Source organism: Oryzias latipes, chromosome 19, assembly GCF_053564925.1.
Source record: "Oryzias latipes strain Hd-rR chromosome 19, Olatipes_Hd-rR_3.1".
In the NCBI taxonomy this organism is placed as follows: domain Eukaryota; kingdom Metazoa; phylum Chordata; class Actinopteri; order Beloniformes; family Adrianichthyidae; genus Oryzias; species Oryzias latipes.
The window spans coordinates 18,243,988-18,263,815 of record NC_136255.1 but is presented as its reverse complement, the minus strand read 5'-3'; the positions used below and the strand labels follow the sequence as shown (position 1 = coordinate 18,263,815).

The 19,828-nt window shown below is 37.4% G+C and overlaps 4 protein-coding genes across 10 annotated transcripts in view; 3 read left to right on the top strand and 1 right to left on the bottom strand.

The window, feature by feature from the left end:
* gnptg (N-acetylglucosamine-1-phosphate transferase subunit gamma) lies at positions 1 to 2,677 on the bottom strand. Of its 2 annotated transcripts, none has more exons than XM_011488156.4 (11): positions 2,603 to 2,677; positions 2,334 to 2,388; positions 2,191 to 2,258; positions 2,041 to 2,095; positions 1,866 to 1,949; positions 1,665 to 1,758; positions 1,306 to 1,420; positions 1,149 to 1,231; positions 837 to 965; positions 679 to 760; positions 1 to 586 (listed from the first exon to the last, which is right to left on the bottom strand). In XM_011488156.4, the coding sequence occupies exons 2-11, from the start codon at positions 2,363 to 2,365 to the stop codon at positions 510 to 512; spliced, it is 819 nt and encodes a 272-aa protein (XP_011486458.1). In that variant the 5' UTR covers positions 2,366 to 2,388; positions 2,603 to 2,677; the 3' UTR covers positions 1 to 509. The 2 variants fall into 2 exon arrangements, with proteins under 2 accessions (XP_011486458.1, XP_004080401.2); XM_004080353.4 differs by having other exon boundaries at positions 2,497 to 2,632.
* On the top strand, positions 2,640 to 5,776 carry tsr3 (TSR3 ribosome maturation factor). Of its 2 annotated transcripts, XM_004080531.5 has the most exons (6): positions 2,640 to 3,077; positions 3,427 to 3,637; positions 3,734 to 3,927; positions 4,020 to 4,187; positions 5,259 to 5,313; positions 5,639 to 5,776. In XM_004080531.5, the coding sequence occupies exons 1-6, from the start codon at positions 2,957 to 2,959 to the stop codon at positions 5,751 to 5,753; spliced, it is 864 nt and encodes a 287-aa protein (XP_004080579.1). In that variant the 5' UTR covers positions 2,640 to 2,956; the 3' UTR covers positions 5,754 to 5,776. The 2 variants fall into 2 exon arrangements, with proteins under 2 accessions (XP_004080579.1, XP_020567946.1); XM_020712287.3 differs by lacking the exon at positions 4,020 to 4,187 and having other exon boundaries at positions 2,670 to 3,077.
* A 736-nt stretch (positions 5,777 to 6,512) lies between these two features.
* pdpk1b (3-phosphoinositide dependent protein kinase 1b) lies at positions 6,513 to 14,667 on the top strand. 2 transcript variants are annotated; one of them, XM_004080354.5, is made up of 14 exons: positions 6,513 to 6,833; positions 8,596 to 8,886; positions 9,021 to 9,063; positions 9,161 to 9,298; positions 9,403 to 9,547; positions 9,637 to 9,734; positions 10,652 to 10,727; positions 10,815 to 10,883; positions 11,009 to 11,105; positions 11,215 to 11,388; positions 11,501 to 11,718; positions 11,934 to 11,991; positions 12,263 to 12,415; positions 12,512 to 14,667. In XM_004080354.5, the coding sequence occupies exons 1-14, from the start codon at positions 6,810 to 6,812 to the stop codon at positions 12,623 to 12,625; spliced, it is 1,698 nt and encodes a 565-aa protein (XP_004080402.1). In that variant the 5' UTR covers positions 6,513 to 6,809; the 3' UTR covers positions 12,626 to 14,667. The 2 variants fall into 2 exon arrangements, with proteins under 2 accessions (XP_004080402.1, XP_078793955.1); XM_078937829.1 differs by lacking the exon at positions 6,513 to 6,833 and adding an exon at positions 6,934 to 7,169.
* A 282-nt stretch (positions 14,668 to 14,949) lies between these two features.
* Positions 14,950 to 19,828, top strand: part of kctd5b (potassium channel tetramerization domain containing 5b) — an 18,015-nt gene continuing 13,136 nt past the window's right edge. For 2 of the 4 annotated variants that reach the window (XM_023949154.2, XM_023949155.2), the window contains exon 1: positions 14,950 to 15,334. In XM_023949154.2, coding sequence (XP_023804922.1) covers positions 15,113 to 15,334 — 222 coding nt within the window. In that variant the 5' untranslated portion in view covers positions 14,950 to 15,112. The remainder of the gene's footprint in view (positions 15,335 to 19,828) is intronic. The other 2 variants (XM_023949156.2, XM_023949157.2) reach the window with 2 other exon arrangements.

The following is a 19,828-nucleotide window of genomic DNA, read 5'->3' as shown; positions in this document are numbered from 1 at the left end:
TTTAATTTTACCGTCAACATTTATTTGTATTTTTTCTCCTGGTGATGATTTCAGTTGGGAAAAAACATGGAAAAGGTTATCCTTTCAAACATGTTGAAGAAAACAAATGGGTGGATTAGTGAGTAGCATACAAATATTCATGCAAACCTTTCATCACATGCATTAACGTGTTGTCTTGAGGACAGTGCAACGGTGCTTTTATTTTTTCATACAGTGAACTAAAAGGGATTTCCCAACAAGAAACGACTGCAGCTCATATCTCTGGTAACAACATAAAAAGAATGCTCACATGATGAATTCACAACTGAAAAGCCTCTAGCAGTTTTTTTTGTAATTCACATTTTTACAGAATTAGGAAAAGTTATGACCTTTAAACCATTTTTATTTCTCATAATGCGTAGTTCGAAACCAGAGTAGTCCGTCACCACAATTGATCAAAACTATAGATAAGCTTTGCAAAAAGAAATAAAAAGTTTAAATAGAGTTGACAGTTAATAAAAATCACTGTTTCAGTGCATGTCAATGAGGCCAGTGTCTCCTCTCAGGTGTTCGCTCCTAACGGTCACAGTTGTGTCTTTGTCTTCCTCTGTCATACACAGAAAACAGTGTTTAGCATGTCACACGTTATAAACATGTTATTTGTAGAATCGTTTGCACAGCAAAAGTTAGCTCTCTTACCTTGCTGAGAATCAAAGGGAATGTTATGCTGAGTGAGGAGAGCACGCAACCTCTCCAGCTCTTCACTCTGTTTTTCATAGTCCTGTTGAAGTTCATACATAACCAATACAAATCAATACTGTTATAATTCCACGAGCTACTATTGGACATCTACCTACCTCCTTACACTTCTGTAAAGAGTTGGGACTTTCTGGATCGGCTTTAGCCTTTGGCAGACTGGCTTTCACTTCATGGCTCTTCAGAAGTCCGGCCTCCTCAAAAATGTCTTTCAAAAGACCTTTGTACCCCTGTGACAAAAAAAACAAAAAGATAAAAAAAAGAAGAAACAAAGGAAAAAATAATCTAAAACTGTTTAACAAGGTGTCTTAAATTCCAAATTAATGACAAGGTCTCAAAATACAGTAGTTCAAAGCATGATACTTAAAGATTTCATTAGTGTGGCCTGTGCCGTTGCTAAAAATCCCTCTTACCTGCTCTGTAACCAGACCCTCATAGAGAACCTGCTCAGCTTCATCCCATTCCTTTTGCAGCTTCTCGCTCAAGGTTGGGTACACTTGCAGAAAAAACAAAAATCCATGCAATTAATCATTAAATACCATTACAGATATTACCCAGCAGCATTCTTACCTAGAAGAGAGTGTGGATGGCAAACAAGTGGTGTCTCAAAGGTTATTGAGTACAGACAGGTGCTGGGTTCTGACACCTGAGAAAGCTTACTGCTTGAGCCACAAACCAAAATCACCTGCAGAACCACAACAACACAAGTTTGCAATAGAATAACAAATGTGAGTCTTTCCTGTTTGATCTTAAATTTTTTGATGTGTTTTTATGTGTTTCAGACATCTTGAGACGGTTTCCTCTGTGGGAGAGAGTTAAATCTGGATTATAAAATATAATATATAGGGAAAAAGAAGATAATGTTTATAGATGAAGGTTTTCTTTCATACAAATACATGAGTAGAGTCATATTGAGACTATTTAAACACCTTTGTTTCTCGGTTTCTGGTTCCACAAGTATCCCCATCTCTCATCCACATGCCAGTGAAAGTGTTGTTTACTATTTCCCACTCATGCCAGATCCTACAAAGAACCAACATGGTTATAAAACAAGACCTTACAAGAGAGTCATAGCTTAATGTCTGTCAAACCCAAATATTCATTTATGATTTGATTTGATGGCTTCTTACCCTAATATCCCACTGTAGGCGTTCCATCTGAATGACTGTTCATGTTGAGTAATATTGTGGAATGGACAGAATTCATATTTATACCTAAACAAAAAAAGGAAAGAAGTCATTTCAAATAGATAATATAATTTAAACCAAATGTAGGCTATAAATTATGCTTTTTTGAAACACTTACATAGACTCTATAAGACTAAAACACCTCCCAGAGAGATGATGAAGATGTACAGGGCCTTTGGGAGGACAACAGTATAACATCCATTGATAATCCAATCAACAAAACATTTTTAAGTCTGCATCATAGTTAAAGGGATGAATAACAACAAACCAGATACTGGCGATGGATCCACTTTGGGTTGTAGTCTGCTTCCTTGAGACAAAAAAGGATTGTTCAACCTAAAACACAGAAAATGTCAACAGCATGATCAGTACGAGCCAACATATAGTGGTAAATATATTTAGTTTACGAACCCGAATGTGTTTGGCTCTTCGACAATCTTCATTTTACCCGCATATGTGTGGCTGACTGAATGGACACAAACCTGAGATTAGCTTCAGGCAGTACAAACAACTGATCATCACAGCTTGGAGGAGTCTGGTAAACAATTGAAAGCCATTTTATAAATGCACTTACTGTATAGACACAAAAAGACTAATTTGAATAAAGGATAAACGTCGTGATGTAAAGTAAACATTGTAAATAGTGAAGCTATCTGTTTTCACGTATTTCCTTGACAAACCTTTGCATCATGTGACATTCCACGTGACCTGACCAACTCATGAGCATGCGCGTTTTGGCAGATAAAGAGTACGCCATGCCCAATGTTATGTTAGCATAAATGCTAACTCAATACGGTGTTCATCTGTCTTACACAGTAGTGAATAACGACTGCAAGTCCTTCATAGCGGCGTCGTAATTATATATGTAGGAATATAATCTGTATTAATTTTTGATTTCAGGTTCTATTTTAAGTTTAGTGTCCGTTGACTGCTAACTAGTATGTCCGAATGCTGGTTAATTTTCAGTGCAGTTGTGACAAGAAGATTAACTTTTGATACAGTGGATTTATTTATTTACATAAAGTTGTTTTAACATGGGACGAAAGAACCATGGCAAATTTCAGCGCGGTGAAAACAAGGGGAAAGACAAACGTCATAAAATGAAGGGGAAAACTTTAGAAAGTTTTACAGAAGAAGTGCACACTGCTTTCCAAGGTAAAACATGTAACGATTTTTTGGTTGTTTACTGATGTGTCTAGTCAATATTTTACTCACAATACCTACATTTAGATTCTTAAATAGTGTTACTTACACTGTAAGTACGTAATATATATTTTAGTTAACCATGTTTTGATGAATTATATACAAATTCAGTATAAATTATACTTTTGTAAAAGTAATCCCTATACTAATTTGAAATTAAGAATTTGAATTCTTTTAAAAATGTAATTGAATCATGATTAATAGCCCTTCAATTATTGTTGTCTTGTTTTGCCCTCTATATGAATAAAGGGGGTTATTTTCTCTGTCATAAGGTGTGCTTTTGTCATGTTCTACTTAACAGCAAGTCTTCACCCAGAAGAAGGAGCAGAGGCTCCACAGGTGAAGCTGCCTTGTCCACTTGCCATGTGGGACTTGGGTCACTGCGATCCGAAACGTTGCACTGGCAGAAAGTTGGTTCGGAAAGGCTTTGTTCAGAATCTGCGTCTCAACCAAAGATTTAATGGACTTATACTGAGTCCAATGGGTGTAAAGTATGTGACGCCAGCTGACAGGTTAGCGGACTTCCTCCTCTGTTCTGGATTTATCAGAATCTCTTCAAAATAATACATGTTTTTGGGTGAAATATTCTATGTGGTTCTTTTCTGCAGAGAAATTGTCGCTCACAGTGGACTTGCAGTGATTGATTGTTCGTGGGCCAAACTAGAAGAGACACCATTCAATAAGATGATTGGAAGTCATCCTAGATTACTTCCCTATCTTGTAGCAGCAAACCCTGTCAACTATGGAAAGCCCTGCAAGTTATCCTGTGTGGAGGCTTTTGCAGCCACATTCTGCATTGTTGGTAAGAATTGAGCTTTGATTACTTAGAAATCAATTCCTGAATTGCCTTACAAACTTTTTTTTAAATATTTGATTGCATTTGTACTATTTCAGGCTTCAAAGAATTGGCAATGCTTCTGTTAAAGAAATTCAAGTGGGGGAACGGCTTCCTGCAGCTGAATAAAGTTCTTCTTGATCGCTATGCGGAGTGTCAGTCTGAGGAAGAGCTGCTCTGTGTAGAGAAAGAGTTCCTCATGTCTAAACCAGAAGAGGAAGAGTTTGGTAAATATTTGGGGTAGGGCTGCACGATATGAGGAAAACTTGCGATATGCGATATTAGTGATCAATATTGCGATAACGATAAATTTGCGGTAAATAAACAAATAGAAAACAAAACAAAAACATCATTCCCATTTCATTGCAACAGTTTAAAAATTATACTCCAAATGACCCTCATCGACATGGGGGACAAACGTCAGGGTGGCTAACCCTGGTCCTCAAGAGCCCCAACCCTGTCTGTTTTCCAATTCTCCCTAGACTGCTCGATAATGATAACCAAAATCAGGTGTGTTCAGTCAATCAGGATGTGAAATCACTTGAGTCAGCCAATCAACAGCAAGCTGGTTAAGGAGAGCTGGAAAACAGGCAGGGTTGAGGCTCTTCAGGACCAGGGTTAACATAATAGGCCTCTATCTGATTGGTCAACAATGGGAAGGCGTCCATCTGATTGGTCAAAGCATAAAGGGATTTATTTGATTCGTTAAATGCTTCAAGCTGCTAGAAGATTGTTTTAACACATTTTGGGTTTGCGATTTATTGCGATATTCGCCGTCTTTTGCGATATGCATATTGCAGAGCTGGATATTGCGATAACGATAAATTTGCGGTATATTGTGCAGGCCTAATTTGGGGAAATAATCAGGATTTTTGTCAAGTTTAACATTACAATGTGTCTGTTTAGTTTTTGGGTGAATCTGGTTCCACCTATTTTTGCATCCAACACTTTGATAAATTACGTTTCTCTTTCGTCCTAAAGTTTATTCAGCAGTAAAGTTGCTGGATCAAAACTAACTGACATTTGGGAAAGATAAAAGAGCTAAAAAAAAGTAGAGCACTACCATTGGTGTATGAATGTGTGTTTGAATAAGACTGACTGCAAAGCAATTTAAAAGTCTTTAAACCATTAAAGATTTACCACCGCTATAGTATTTTTGTGTTAGGGTAACAAATTGCAGTCTTTCATTGTTTTGTTTTCATTAATATTCAGAAAACAATTAAAAGTTCAAGTCTTGATCTCTGTAATATTTAAAAAAAATATATCTAATGAAATGTGTTAATCTTTCTTGTTTGCAGATCCATTTGATGTTAATTCTGGGGTTGAATGTATGAATCTCAATCGACGTCAATGGTAAACACCTACTTTTGTTGATAAAAGGAAAGGCTTGTTTGAATTTGGGTATCTGGCTGATGTGGAAAACAACCCTGGTCCTCATGATCTACATCCCTGGCTGTTTTCCCGGCACTCTCCCTATAGCTGCTGATCAGGTGTGTTCAGTCAATCGGAATAAAGTCAGAAACCAGTGCAGAGAGAGCTGGAAAACAGGGAGAGTGGTAGGTCTCGAAGACCAGAGTTGGGCAGCCCACGCTAAGAAAAGTTATAGTTACTGTTGTTGGGCACTGGGTCCAACAGTAAAGATGGATCAGAAGTGATTAAAAATAATTTCTGTGTTAAGTGCTCCTGAGGATGATGAATCGGGTGAGGACAGCGACATGTCGGAAGATGAAGATGAAAACGAAGATGGCGATGAAGATTCAAAAACATCCTGTAATCAACAAGAAGAGGACTGAATAAAAATATATTTAAAAATGTTTCTTTTGAGTCACCCTAACTATTTGGTAAACATTTTCTACAGTTCAAATAATTTTCAGAAATAGAATTTACAGTATCACAGAGAATCAATTTACGAACTATTTTAACTACATTCTAGGATATTTATTTTTCTTTTATAAACTGTGGTATCTAACGCAAAGGAAATGTAATGAATTTTGCAAAACAGATAAGATTGTAAATGAATGTTTCTGCAGAATGAAAATTTTCAAAAAAGTGGGTAATGTCGGTTCTTTGCTGGGAATATAAGGTAGTGAAGATAGTTTGCCTGTATACCTTCAAATTTAAAAATAAATGTAAAACATCAAGATCCAGAAAAACATTTCTTTGGACTCATCTTTAAGATTAAACAAAGTAAATGGAGTTAGGGTGAATTAAATCTTATTTAAGTTTTACAAACCTTACTTTTTTTTAAATATATGGTAAAAAATTGTAATCAACTTTATATTTTTAGGCACTTGTATATTGAAAGTTATTAAATGTCGAAAAACATAACTGGCATTATTATGTGTCATCCATTAATATAAATTAGTAAACAATTGTAACTTTCTGCATTTGCTTGTATGATAAGAGAAATGCAAAAATAATGCGTGTATTCTGAATATATACGTTTGATTTGTTTTTATCTTTATTTCAGTTTAATAGAATTAGAATTAAAAAAAAAAAGTCAGGTTTCAGTTTAATAAATACACAAGACGCAAAGACTGTCAATAAATCCTCCCAAACTGCGTGAGCGGCGCTTTCTTTCTCCTTGCAGTTAAAAGACCTCTAAGCTCGAATAGTTCATAGGCCATAACTTATTTGAATATCAACAACCGCTCCTATTTCACTTCAGCCTTATCTGTGTGGAAGGCTGTTAATGTGGCGGGGGCGTACACAGCAGGACTCTCCTCTGCTGTCCTGCGGTAACATTGTTGTGGAACGACGTCACAGCTCAAAAATGAAGGCGCAGAGGCAGCCATTACTGGAGCTTCTATAATTATTTTATTTCACATAAATATTCGCAGAAAACTCCCATGGCAAGAGCGACAAGTCAGCTGGTAAGTGTGGCTATTTAAAGAACAGTAACAGTACGTAGCCGGCATTGAAAATGTGCTGAATGGCAGCTTTGTTGTAAGTAGTTGCGCTGGGCCTTCATTTGAAAGCAGGGCTAATATCTTTTTCGCCTTACGCTTCACTAGCAAGTGTTAGCTTCCGAGTGTTGGCTAACAAAACACTTCGCGTTAAATGTCCTTATCGTGGTTGTTTAACATTTTCCTTGATTACTAGATAAACGTGTTTCGATTAAGCTCTGATAGGGTACGTTTATATGTTTGATATATTTGTTTTCAGGCTTTTTAAGACGACTTTCTTCGAACCAGCCACTGTTTGCTAATGTAAGCTTGGATTCGCGCTTCTACTTACCGACTCTGCCTGCTAGCAAGCTAATGTTAGCTTCAATGCATTCCACCTTTCGATAGAAGAGAGTTCTCTAACGATAACATCATGGCATCTGATTGTCAACTTTATAAATATGATATTCATGCGGACATTGTAACTTATAACGAGAGGGGGAAACATTTTGTCATAAAGGCAAGAGGTTTTTCAGTTACTTGTCTTGGCTTGTTTGCTATCTTTTAGCTTACTTGCTGTTAGCGTCAAGTTTGTAACTTGCTGTCAGTGATGGCCGGCATTATTTGACAAGGTAGCAGGAGCTAATGTTAGCCTGCTAGCAGGCTTTGGTTGGGGAAGAAACTTTCCATAGGAGAGTTCTTACAACAGTTTTTGGTTATGACAATTTTATCAGACCGTGTCTATCATTAAATACACGATTGCCCATCTGTAAGAGACGAGTGAATAGAGGTTAATCTGAACTCTTGATTATGACATAGTCAACTCCGGAATAAGCAGCTAAATGGCCACACCTTGTTGCTTTTGAATGAGTAGAAGCTAGGCCAGATAAATTGATCAGCGCTTATTGCCAATTAACTACATGTTTCATTCATTTCACAGGTTACATTTGTAAAACGAAATCGTTTTAAAGTGTTATCATACTTGCTAAATGATTATACACACAGTGGCTATCAACTACTACGATTTGTGATGCAACTTAATGAGTTTCATTTTGTGTTCTAGTGCTCCAACGCCTGGTTGATTATATACTAAATATACCATATTCATTGTCATTGTTGTAAAAGCTGCTGCCACTGAAAATGGAACTTTACAGGTTTTTACAACAAAAGCATAAAGTTTCTATGTGTATAGCTATCAAGGTTGAACTTTGCCCTTCGGTAGTCTGACATGAAATACTACTTATTTACGAAATCCTGCTAACATCTTTATGTTACATGTAACAGATGCATACTTCTGTTTTTTTAAAATATGCCTACTTTCTGAAATAGTAAAGAAAAATGCTCTATTGGTTGTAAATGATGTGCATTCTGCCCATTTCAGGGGGTGAAGCATTCTTTAACTTCCTTTTTTTTTAACAATAATTTTACAATAGTACATATACTATCTTAAAATGTTAAAGTACTAGGTTGTAAATGCAAAGGTATCTTTGACCTGGACAAAAAAAAGTTTCATTCTATTAATACATATTTTAAATGACATGTAAATGGAGATACCTATAGTCTACTTAAGGGTCAAATCAAGTGTTATCTTCATACATTTCTCAGCAAAAAAATGCTTATTTAACTAAGTAACAACTTAATATTAGGTTTTTAAAATATACTTATTAATTTTGTCTCAAATAATAGAGTATTTTAACTTCAGTACTCCATTCCTGATATGTATTCTCCTTATTTTCTTGTCTCATTTCAGTATGATGTTGTGCCCATTCAGCCCAACGTTGTCATCTGTTCCTGCTCACATCCATCAATGGTAAGAAACCACCCTGACTCCTGCTCGCCACTTGCTATCCCAGGCGCAAGCAGCCGTCACTGCTCCGGTATGGAAGGCCCAGCTGCAGAGGCTTGTGCTGTAGGAGCGCCTGCAAACAGCCAGAGCTCAGAGGCCTGCAAGCAGCCGGCCATCCAGCCGGCTCAGCCACGCAAGAAGAAGCCAGAGGACTTCAAGTTTGGCAAAATACTGGGAGAGGGCTCCTTCTCAACGGTATAAATCTTTAATTTTATCTGAATTATATTATGATAGATGTTGCTACATGTTAGGATTCTTTTGATTTAATGGCAAATGGGGCCTAATTGTAACATTTTTTCAATATTTTCTCATTTGTTTCTGGTTCTCAGGTTGTCCTTGCAAGAGAGCATGCCACAGGCAAAGAATTTGCAAGTTAGTAAAACGGATTATCTTTCAGCAAATACTTTTGATTTATACCGTTAATAAATGATTGTACACTTACCAATGTTTTTTTCTTTTTTTTTACTAGTTAAGATTTTAGAGAAACGCCACATTATGAAGGAGAATAAAGTCCAGTACGTGAAAAGAGAAAGGGATTTGATGTCAAGCCTTGATCACCCATTCTTCGTCAAGCTCTACTTCACATTTCAAGATGATGAGAAGTTGTGTATCCTTACAACTGATTTCTGAGAGTTTTTTAAATGAGAATCTTTTAAAGATTTGGGTCTGTGTGTATTCTTCAAAGCATGTTTCTTAACTGGCGTTCTGTAGATTTTGGGCTCAGTTATGCTAAAAATGGCGAACTCCTGAAATACATACGCAAAATTGGTTCCTTTGATGAGACCTGCACTCGGTTCTACTCGGCTGAAATAGTTTGTGCATTAGAGTACTTGCATATTAAGGGGATAATACACAGGTAAGCTGTCTTCCTCCTATAAGATGTTTATTAAAAACCTGTATAATCTACCTTTCCTGAAAGTAACCATTTTATTCTCTCTATTTTAGAGACCTGAAACCAGAAAATATTCTTCTGAGTGAAGACATGCACATCCAAATAACAGATTTTGGAACAGCAAAACAGTTATCATCAGACAGTAAACAAGGTAGAACTGCAGCACTGTTTTTTTTTTTTTTAACCTATTATTGTTTAATTTAATAGCAATTTATGCATCAGTTTCGGAATTGTAGTTTATTTGAGCTACATACAGTTTAAATGTAAAGTATAGTGACCTGGCCCTAAAAAAATAGTGAGCAAGGTCTCTTTGTTACAACAGATAACTGATTTTACAGTTATTCTGAAAGGTTCGACCAGCATCAAAGTAATTTTATCTTAACAAATGAAGTCATTTATTGCTTCTCAGAGGATGTTCTGTGTTATTTTAAACATTTAGATCAAAAATTGGTTGCATTCATATATTTGTAGTTTACATATTATGCCACAGACTGCTATCAATTGCTGGTCATAGTTGACCATATCAGGATAGGTTCTCTGTCATTTAGTGTTATGGTTAGCGACTGATTAAAAAGTTCTGTATAGATCAGATTATGTCAGTGGTTTTTGGGGGTCAAAAGAAATTAATTGACTTTTACTATCTAATTTTCAAAATTGTTACACACATACAGTTTTTGTAAGTTAAAAGTTATTTGTCTAACTTTTTTTTAGACAGTATTTTAAGCACAAACTTGTTTCTATGAAGTGGTTTGTGACAAAAATCATTTTTCATAGAAGAATCAGCTGGGTTTTTCTGTTTTTTGTTTATGTTTTTGAAGGACCAGCTATGTGTGCAGTTTTATCGTCATGGTTTACTTTGGAAGTGAAAAGAATTTGGCTCTAACTGTCATTTATTACACCTGTGCTTGTCATGTTCTGACAAGTCTGTTTGGAAGGGTGTCTTTGCAGAGTCTGTAGGTAGTTTTCTCTCTACTCTGTAAAAGTGTTGTTAGACTCTACTAGTGGCAATAATTTGACAAAAGTAAATACAGATTTTTTCTACAGAATTTTCTCTTTTCTCATTTGCAGCCAGAGCAAACTCTTTTGTTGGAACAGCACAGTACGTTTCCCCCGAGCTGCTAACAGAGAAGTCGGCCTGCAAAAGGTAAGTTATTTTTTAGTTTTGCATTTGCGTTTTTTTATTTTTTCTATAAATGTGTAAATGTTGATGTTGTTTTTATTTATTTCACAGCTCTGACCTGTGGGCTTTGGGGTGTATTATCTATCAGCTGGTGGCTGGTCTACCTCCATTCAGAGCTGGGTATGTGCTTACACACATTATTTCTTCTGATGTCTTTTATATTGGTTTTCATGTGGCGGTAATTTTCTATTCCAAATCTATACCTGTGCATGTCTTTTATATCTTTGTGTTTCCTTGTGTTGTAGAAACGAATACCTTATATTCCAGAAGATAATAAAGCTGGAGTATGAATTTCCTGAGAAATTCTTTCCCAAAGCCAAGGATCTTGTTGAACAGCTTTTGGTAGGTTGTTAAACATTTGTGTGTTTGAAATATTAACTAGTACTTCCAATATCTAGATATTGATGTTCTGCAATAAAACATGAACATGTCTCATTTGTTTTAACTTCAGTCATTGGATCCATCCAAGCGAATTGGATGTGAAGAGATGGGTGGGTATGAGCCACTGAAGCAGCACCCCTTCTTTGATACCATTTCCTGGTGTGACCTGCACCTACAAACGCCCCCAAAGCTTACACCTTACCTCCCAGCTATGTCTGAAGATGATGAGGACTGCTATGGAAATGTAATCATCCATTATAGACTTTCCTTTTAAATCAGAATTAACATCATTTCATTGAAATCCTCTTTTGAAACATTGTTTTTTCTTACCTGTTACATCTCTTTGTGGATCTTAGTACGATGACCTCCTGAGCCAGTTCAGCAACATGCAGGTGGCCCAGTCCAGCTCATCGCAGTCGCTGTCGCCACACGACTCAACTCCCCCACAGAGGTCAAGCAGCAACATTGAACAGTACATCCACGACCTGGACAGCAACTCCTTTGAGCTCGATCTACAGTTCACTGAAGAAGAAAAGAGGTTGTTGCTTGACAAACAGACCATTGGGAACCCTTGGTAATTTATCTAATAATGCCATTGATAAACTTTTTTTTGTTCATTGTAATTTATACAAAATTCTCATAACAAGCATTGTTTTGTTTTGCTCCAATCTCGGGTACAAGTCTTTCAGCTTATCTTTGTTTGTCAATCCTGTATAATAGGTTTTAAATAAAATATAGAATCTAATTAAATAGAAGAATTTCTAAGTATTCTGATTGTTTTTTTCTCAGGCATCAGTTTGTGGAGAATAACCTGATCCTGAAAATGGGCCCAGTGGATAAACGCAAAGTGAGTGACTCAAACAATTTATTTAAATGCTGCTTCTACTAAATTCATCATATTTACTATATTTATCTATATTATAAATATCATCATATTTTTAAAAACATTTTCAAGATGAATATTTTTAAATGAAATCTTTTATGTTTCTGGTTTTAACAACAATTGGTAAATACAATACTTTCCATGCTGGAATAGGCTGTTGTAGCACGGAATACAATGTCCTGTGGCACATGGCCCCCTCTGTTGGTCAATTTGTGTCCTGACATGTTTGTTTCAGGGTCTTTTTGCACGTCGGCGGCAGCTCCTTCTCACGGAAGGACCACACCTGTACTACGTGGATCCTGTCAACAGGGTTCTGAAAGGGGAGATTCCTTGGTCCTTAGAGTTACGCCCCGAGGCCAAGAACTTCAAAACCTTCTTCGTTCACACGGTAAACGAATATTTATTTGAAATGCCTGTTTAGCTGATATTACTTAAGTTTTGTTGCTCAGAATCTCTTCTTTTCTTTGTTTTTTCATGTTGGCAGCCTAATCGGACATACTATTTGATGGACCCCAGTGGAAATGCAGACAGGTGGTGCAAGAAGATCCAGGAAGTGTGGAGAAAGATTTATCAAAGACACCAAAACCCTGGCGTGTAGGAGCCGAATAAATTCTGTCCTCACTCCTTTTTTTTTCTTTTTCTTTTTTCTTTTAATTTTAAGATCTGAGGCCAATCACTGAGCAGAGTAATGCCCTTTTTAGTGCCCTTCATCCCATCAGTGTAAACAAACTATTCAGGTTGCTGGCATCTAGACCTCTTTTAGAAGAACCATGGGAAAAATACAAATTTTGAATTCTTTGTTGCTTTGCTTGTTCTTAGTGCTCTTTGTCAAGCTTCTACTCACGCTGTCCATGTATGGAATAGAACTCCACAATGCACATCTGCTTTATAAACACGAAGGGTTAGGAGGTAGGCAGGCTTGTCTTGTAGCGTAATGCTAGTTTGGGTACTGCTAGGATTATCTCATGTGCAGGAGCTGTTTTCTTAAAAGATAACACTATTTAAACTTTCACAACCCAGGGCCTACCAACGTACATACAACTGTAATCTCACCCTTCATTGTATTTGCAAGCTGTAGTTATTCAGTCTGGCGCTTATCCTATCAAACCCGGCACACGTACCACACATGTTTTTTTGTTTTTGTGTCAGAGCCCAGGTGTTCCTCCCTGCCTTCAATTGAGTTGTTGTTTTTTTTCCCCCTGTCTCTTGGTACTTGCTTATTGCAGCCTATTTTAGGTCTCTGGGTAACAAAGCAGAGCTCTGGTCTGCAGTGAGACATGGGTCTGAACCCGCTTCTAAAGTAGGAGCCTCCAGAGCTGCTACTGAGAATGGTTCACATGGTGGGTAAACATGCCACTAGTTACTACTTCTCAATACCAACTTGCATTTTTCCTGCATGGCTCTTTTTGTAGATCAAATTTGTCTGCTTCTTTTCTTAGGGCACTGGAGATATTTTTTATTCAAGATGGGTATTTGATTGCGTTGGCAACCATAGTATCTTTGATTTGATTGTTTTGTACTATTCACTGGCTTTGTGGTGTGAATTCTTTATTTTATTTGACTTTTTTAGGTGGAGTAGCCAGCTTATTTTCAGACTGTCCTATTGAAAATAAAATCGTATGTGCTGACCACCTCATGCTGAACAGTAGACCTCCATCATCAGCAGTGCATACACATACTATCATTCTTGGAAGCAATCACAGAAAAAGTTGTTGTTCCTTCTCAATATGGCATAACTGTGTGGGTTTACTGGCCCGACTGTTTAGTTCGTTTCCATTCTGACGTTGGCCCAATAGAAATTAAAACAAATGATTTAACTTGTGCTCTTGTTTTAGTAATATGTATTATTATAATGCTTTTAATTTTTTTTTTTTTTTTTTTTTCTCTGGGGTGGGGGGTGGTATAGTACCTTAAGGTCCTTTCCCAAGGCCCGCTTTCTTCAGCTGAGTCTGTGCACAGTGTGACTGGAGTATAGCTGAATAGCCCTGGAGCCCAGGGCTCTGTATGGTTGGATGTCAGTTAAAGGCTAACTACCTGACATAAATGACCGATTTAAAGTTGCTGTATCTGTATGTTGGGGGGAAAATTCAGAAAAGTTTTTCCTCTAAATTGCTAAATTGTTTGGATCAAGTGGATGGCAGTCAGTTACATTGTGTATGGAATATTCTATCTGGCTTGTAACTGGCTAGAACTGTGATGTACAGATGATGTATTATTAAATCTGAAGCAAGAAATGCAATGATATTAGGATACAGTTTTTGTATTTTTATTCTTGTATAAGGTTATTGATGGCTATTGTTTAGCCTATAGTTCATTCTGTGTTATTTAAATTCTAATATATGAATCATCTTTGGATTGAAGTCATGTTCAGGGGCCATGTTGTGTATGTATTGAGATGTAAAGCCTTTGAATGTGAATAATTATTGTAAACTATAATATTTTACAGCTTTTTTCTTACTATATCATACATTTTCTATTTGCTCAGTGATTTAATCATATTCTGATTATTTAATGAATCTGTTCATTCTCTCTCTGATTATTTGTGTGCTAGGTCAGTAGATTTTGAATGATGAATTTTCCACTTAATGCTTGGTAGTCCAGTAATTAAAGCATGTAGGGATTTAGGCATTCAAACGACAACTGCCTCCTGTCTTTTGTTCAGCTACAACACTTCAAAACAGTCCAGTGGCTTTTTCACATTTTTGATGCATGTAAATAAAGTATGGGATCATCTGTCGTTTCGTTTTTTTAATTCATTTTATCTTTATAGGTGACGTTGTTTTTTTTTTTTTTTTAGCATTTTACTATTTAAATTTTTATTTAGAATTTAAAAGCTCAAGCTTTGAAGAAAATGTGTTTTCCATATCAAAGTGGGGGAAATCAAGGGACTGTTTGTTTTTTTCTATCAACTTATTTGAGCGACTGCCTCAAAGCGCCGATGATGGACTGAGCAAGTAGGAGTGGCTGAGGAGTTGCCAGCCTGCTTTGCATGAATCGTGGATTCCCAGACCGTGGCTGCCGTTTCGATATTTCCTGTGAGCCTCCCGAGCAGAGATAGCCGAGGGCGGAGGATCAGAGGAGAGGGATGGCAGAGAACAGCTCCGAGACAAGCGGCTCCGTTTCCCGGAGATGCATGGCCCAATCTTTGGGGGAAAGAAACAGTTCGGCCGGTGTCGGGGCATCGAAATGGATACGACTAAATGTCGGTGGAACCTATTTTTTAACAACAAGACAGACGCTATGCCGAGATCCCAAATCATTTCTGTACAGACTGAGCCAAGCTGACCCGGAGCTCGACTCCGACAAGGTAAATGCTAAGCTAGTAGTGTTAATCAAGTTGATTAACTTTTTGTCGTTTCGGAGTAAAATAAGCCCATATTATTTTACACCACTATACATAACAAGAATGGGTAACTCGTTTGCGCATGTTATAATTTTAAAAATGTTTCGTTAAAAATTGTTTTATTACAATTCTTGAGTGCTAAATGTTCTCGCTATCTACTAGCGTTAGCCTCGCAGCTAGCTAGATTCCGACAGTCACTACAGGACACATGATTGCTGCTATGGACCGCTTGTGTCTTTAACTATTCGTACTTTTCCCAAGATGTTATCAAATGTTTATCGCACAAAACAACTAATTTAACCATAAAATCGGTTTTTCAACGTAGAAGACAACTTGTAGCCTTTTTTTTACAGCTTTTCCAGAGGAAGTCAACATTGGAAACTTTCCCCATTCGAGGCCGTTACGACGTTGCCCGTGTGCAAATTTCAAATAAATACCTTTTCTTGAAGTCCCGTTTTAACTTTTATGTCTTGTGTTAAATTGTAGTTTGTAATTTGTAGAAAAGTTATAAATTTGTCTTTAGGGACTTTTATTGTTGCGTGTTTTGCCGTCAAACGACATAAACAAATCTAATCTACACCAATTCAATCAATCCGACTTCTTACCAATATATTTATTCTATTATCTGGTCAGTTTCCACGATGTTTCACTATTATGTGGCTGAGCCTCCATTCTGTCATTTTTCCAAGCTCCATCCACATTCAAGTCACTGCCAGGTGCAGTGACATGCTGCTGACATCCGAGAACTCGAGATGAAGTCACTTATCCCAGTGAATGAGCCCAGTGCTTCACAAGCAGGCTTCTCTCTGTTTTCACATCTGCTCATTTCAGCTGCAGAGTCCACACGCCAAAAGAGCCTTAGTGACTCCCACTGTGTAGTGCTCAGTCTCTTCAGTTTTTCTGTCATTCATCTGACAGTCATTGTATTCATTGTGTTATGTTTCTCTTTGTTTGCTCTTTCTAATCCTCACTCCTGGTCCCTATCACGCGGAGTCCACGGCTCATCTCGTATTTTCATGTAAATATTTTAATCTCTCCATAATCAGCTTGGTTTTTGTCCGTTTATCCTCGGTGAGCAACGGATCAGTCTATCGCAATCCCTTGTCTTAAGTGTGCATCACACTCTCAAGCCAAGAAAAGATGGCTCCTCCCACAGCAGGAGAGGTTATATGGAGATGTAACGGTTCCTCTCATTTCAACTGTATTCATGAACCCCAAACACAGATGGATCGGTCATAGTTGAACAGAATGACAGCCACAGTAGCACAGCACAAAGCAGGTCTTTCTCTTTCTTTTAGGCTTTGTACATTTTTCCTACTCTGCAAAATAAATCAAGTTACGTTTTTCCAGCCAGGCAAGCGAGCTAGTGGTTCAGTTCTCAGTCATGCAGGCTGACGTAGTTCTGCAGGACTCTTGAGAGAGGCTACATTATTCATGTTGTTGACTGGAGCTTGTTTTGCACTTTAGAAAAGAGCGCTGAGAAAGGAGAGGAAGGGTTGATTTATGAACAACCATACAGACATGGCAGGTTGTCTGGTGTTTGAAAGTGTTCAAATGCCACACAGAAATGAATGCCGTCATATTGACAAGTAATAGAGCCAATCGGAAGAAACGGACTGCTGAGTGTCAGTTATATCCTACCTTTAATTGTGAAAGTGATGTAAATACATTACATTTTTAGTTATTTTTTTTTTTAACAAATCCATCTCTGCATCTCCTTCTGCTCCAAGAGCCACATCAATTTTTCAAGTGCGCCATCACAAAATATTTTTGCACTTTCACCATCTTTATTTTCACATTTGTATCCATTTGCTGCATGAAAGTCCAGTTTGCACACTGGAAGAGAAAATACTGTTGCGTTTAATGCCTGATTCAGGTTGCACATCATGCCAGGGCTCACTGTGGGAGCAATGTAAATATTTAAAGGTGGTATATCGTCTCCTCCTGCACCGTGTTCCAACAGCGAATGCTCAACCACACACTGCAGAGTACTATGGATTATTTAAACGCCACTAAAAACAGTTTTATCTCCTTGTTACTTACGGTCCATTTATTATCCTTAAAGTTAAACCCTGATTTTAACGCATACGTTTTTGCTCCAGGTTTGCCTTTCAGACCTTCATAACTGTGGGGCGTTAAATGCTTTTCACCATGTTAGGTTTTGGTTAATGCAGAAGTAAACTTTCTTAAATTCTCCTTAAGTATGAAATTGCTGTGGTTGAAACCGGTTTGCGGTGCTGATTTTCCTGCTTGATGGTGTAAAACACAGTAAAAAGATCCGTTTTAAAGAAGGTTGCATCTTTGAATACATCATTATTGCATGGACTCCAGAGACACTGTAGGCTCGTACTTAACAACGATCAAACCTCCACTTGACTAAGTAACCACAGTCACGTGATCCAAATGATCTGCTGCAGCATCCTAAAGTCCAGCTGGTGAGTTCTGTCCCATTTAACAGATGAGAGCATAGCAACACTGGATAATGTCTCTTCTTTTTAGTCTGACTGCTGCTGAGCACAGCAAATTTTCATCGCGTGAAGGATCGACTTAAGACAGCTAATGTATCTGCAAAAGCATTTTCTGGACAAATTGCGGTTTAGGGTGGGCCTAATGTTATTTCCTGTGGGTGGACGTGTATTATAAGTTGGAGAAGAACGATAAGGTTCATACTGAACTGTTCCTTAAAGCCTACCCCTTTCACTGGCTTTGTTTACTTGAGTTTTCATGTGTTTATGGCTAGTAGCTTGTCAGTGTTGAAATAGCTGTCGCATAACTTTTAGCATATCTTTAAATCGGAACCCTGGTTAAAATAAATATTTTTATTATCTGTCATTATAAAGTAAAGTTAAATATTTTGTTCTATAATCACACATATTAAGATAGTTCTTCTCTAAATTGTTACTCAAATCATGAATACTTTTTTATTTTCATTTATTTATCAATTCTTCAAATTTTAACAACCTTTCTTTGTTATTACATCTCTAAACTCTCACCCCTGTTTTGCCCCTTTTGCCTCAGTCTCTAGACCTCTAGAGGCAGCCTTTTGTTTTTAATCATATCTCCAAAACAAGCCCCAATAATAATAATCCTAATCTGAATAGGGTAACCTCTGCTCATGTGTTCTCATTAATGCTTTTAAATGTTACCACTGATGTCAGCTATTACTTGTTTATTTTAGGGGATTTGAATGTATTTAAATAGCATTTGAATGTATTTAAGTAATCTCAACCAATGCAGTTTAATAAAAAGTCCAGCATAAAATTAGCCTTTTTTTGTTAGTTTTTTTAAATTAAGATCTTTCAAATATCCTTTCCAGTAAATTTAATATTCACCTACATGCTGTTCTTTTTTAGACATGGGTTTGGAAAACTGGCATGATCTCATGCCAGGATGGGCAAAGCTAGCATTAGCCAAAGTTGTGTAACATCGACCTCAACTGTGTCCTCTATACAAACCCACCTGTGCCAGTGCTTGAAAACCCACAGGCTGTTTAAATGTAAGAAGCTGACATAGGGTATTGGGACCTGAATAGAGCTCCTCTGGGTTCTGGGAGAATATTTTTTGCCATAGTAAAGAGGTCAGCCAACCAAGAGGGCTTAGATATTCATCAGGAAGGAGAATGCACTGGGACATTTTCTCATTATGGAAAAAGTGTAATAGTTCATTTCATCTTCAGATCAGAAGGTTCAGGATAAATTAATATGCTAATAATGACTGCATATCCTTATGTCAATCATGGCGTAAAGTAAATATGTGTTACAAACGTTTACAATTTGCTGTCAATTTCTGACGTCTAAAACAAAATTGTAGAAGTAAAAAAACAAAGTGCTGCAGACCTTTACTGTGTTCATTTTTTTTTCTCTTACTGTCATGCTCATGTTTTGCTCACTGAATATATCAATGTGTTTAAAGTACTAGTCAAAACTCACATTTTAAATTTCCATGAAAGGCTGACTGTGACACAGGCAAGATTAGGCAAAGGATTGATAGGAAGCCAAGGTTTCTCCTCCCCGTCCCCTCTGTTGTTCTGCTCCTTTTCTGTTCTGCTCTAATTGTTTTAGCTTGCTCTTTCCCCCATGAGACGCAGACAGGCTAATCACTGAACAGAAATAAGGGGAATATGCAGCGGTAGTGAAGGAATCGGGACGAAAGCCACGGCCTGTGGGAATACTGAAGCGGTACACCAAAGTGGTCTTGGAACTGTGTGCACGTGTCTCATTAACCACTACAGATCATCAGCTCAGGAACTGACCTCAAAATTCTCATCCCCCCAGAGTTTTTCATTCACCGATGCTCTGGGAGGTTGTTTTCCACCTAGATACGTTTCAATTAAGAAAGGTGTTCGTTAAGTGATGGTTTCATTTGATGGTGCAGAACCACTCCAGGAAACTCCTGTTCTGCTGGGAAGTCCCAAAAGTACAGATTTTGACCCAACATTTTGACACTTGTTCCACTGTT

Coding starts and splice junctions, on each gene's coding strand:
- gnptg (XM_004080353.4), bottom strand. CDS start 2,557: ATGTTTACTTTACATCACGACGTTTATCCTTTATTCAAATTAGTCTTT. Junction 2,389..2,496: donor AGTCTTTTTGTGTCTATACA/GTAAGTGCATTT, acceptor GTGTCCATTCAG/TCAGCCACACATATGCGGGT. Junction 2,259..2,333: donor GAAGAGCCAAACACATTCGG/GTTCGTAAACTA, acceptor TCTGTGTTTTAG/GTTGAACAATCCTTTTTTGT.
- pdpk1b (XM_004080354.5), top strand. CDS start 6,810: ATGGCAAGAGCGACAAGTCAGCTG. Junction 9,299..9,402: donor TCAAGATGATGAGAAGTTGT/GTATCCTTACAA, acceptor GGCGTTCTGTAG/ATTTTGGGCTCAGTTATGCT. Junction 9,548..9,636: donor ATTAAGGGGATAATACACAG/GTAAGCTGTCTT, acceptor TCTCTATTTTAG/AGACCTGAAACCAGAAAATA.
- tsr3 (XM_004080531.5), top strand. CDS start 2,957: ATGGGACGAAAGAACCATGGCAAATTTCAGCGCGGTGAAAACAAGGGG. Junction 3,928..4,019: donor AGCCACATTCTGCATTGTTG/GTAAGAATTGAG, acceptor GTACTATTTCAG/GCTTCAAAGAATTGGCAATG. Junction 5,314..5,638: donor AATCTCAATCGACGTCAATG/GTAAACACCTAC, acceptor TTCTGTGTTAAG/TGCTCCTGAGGATGATGAAT.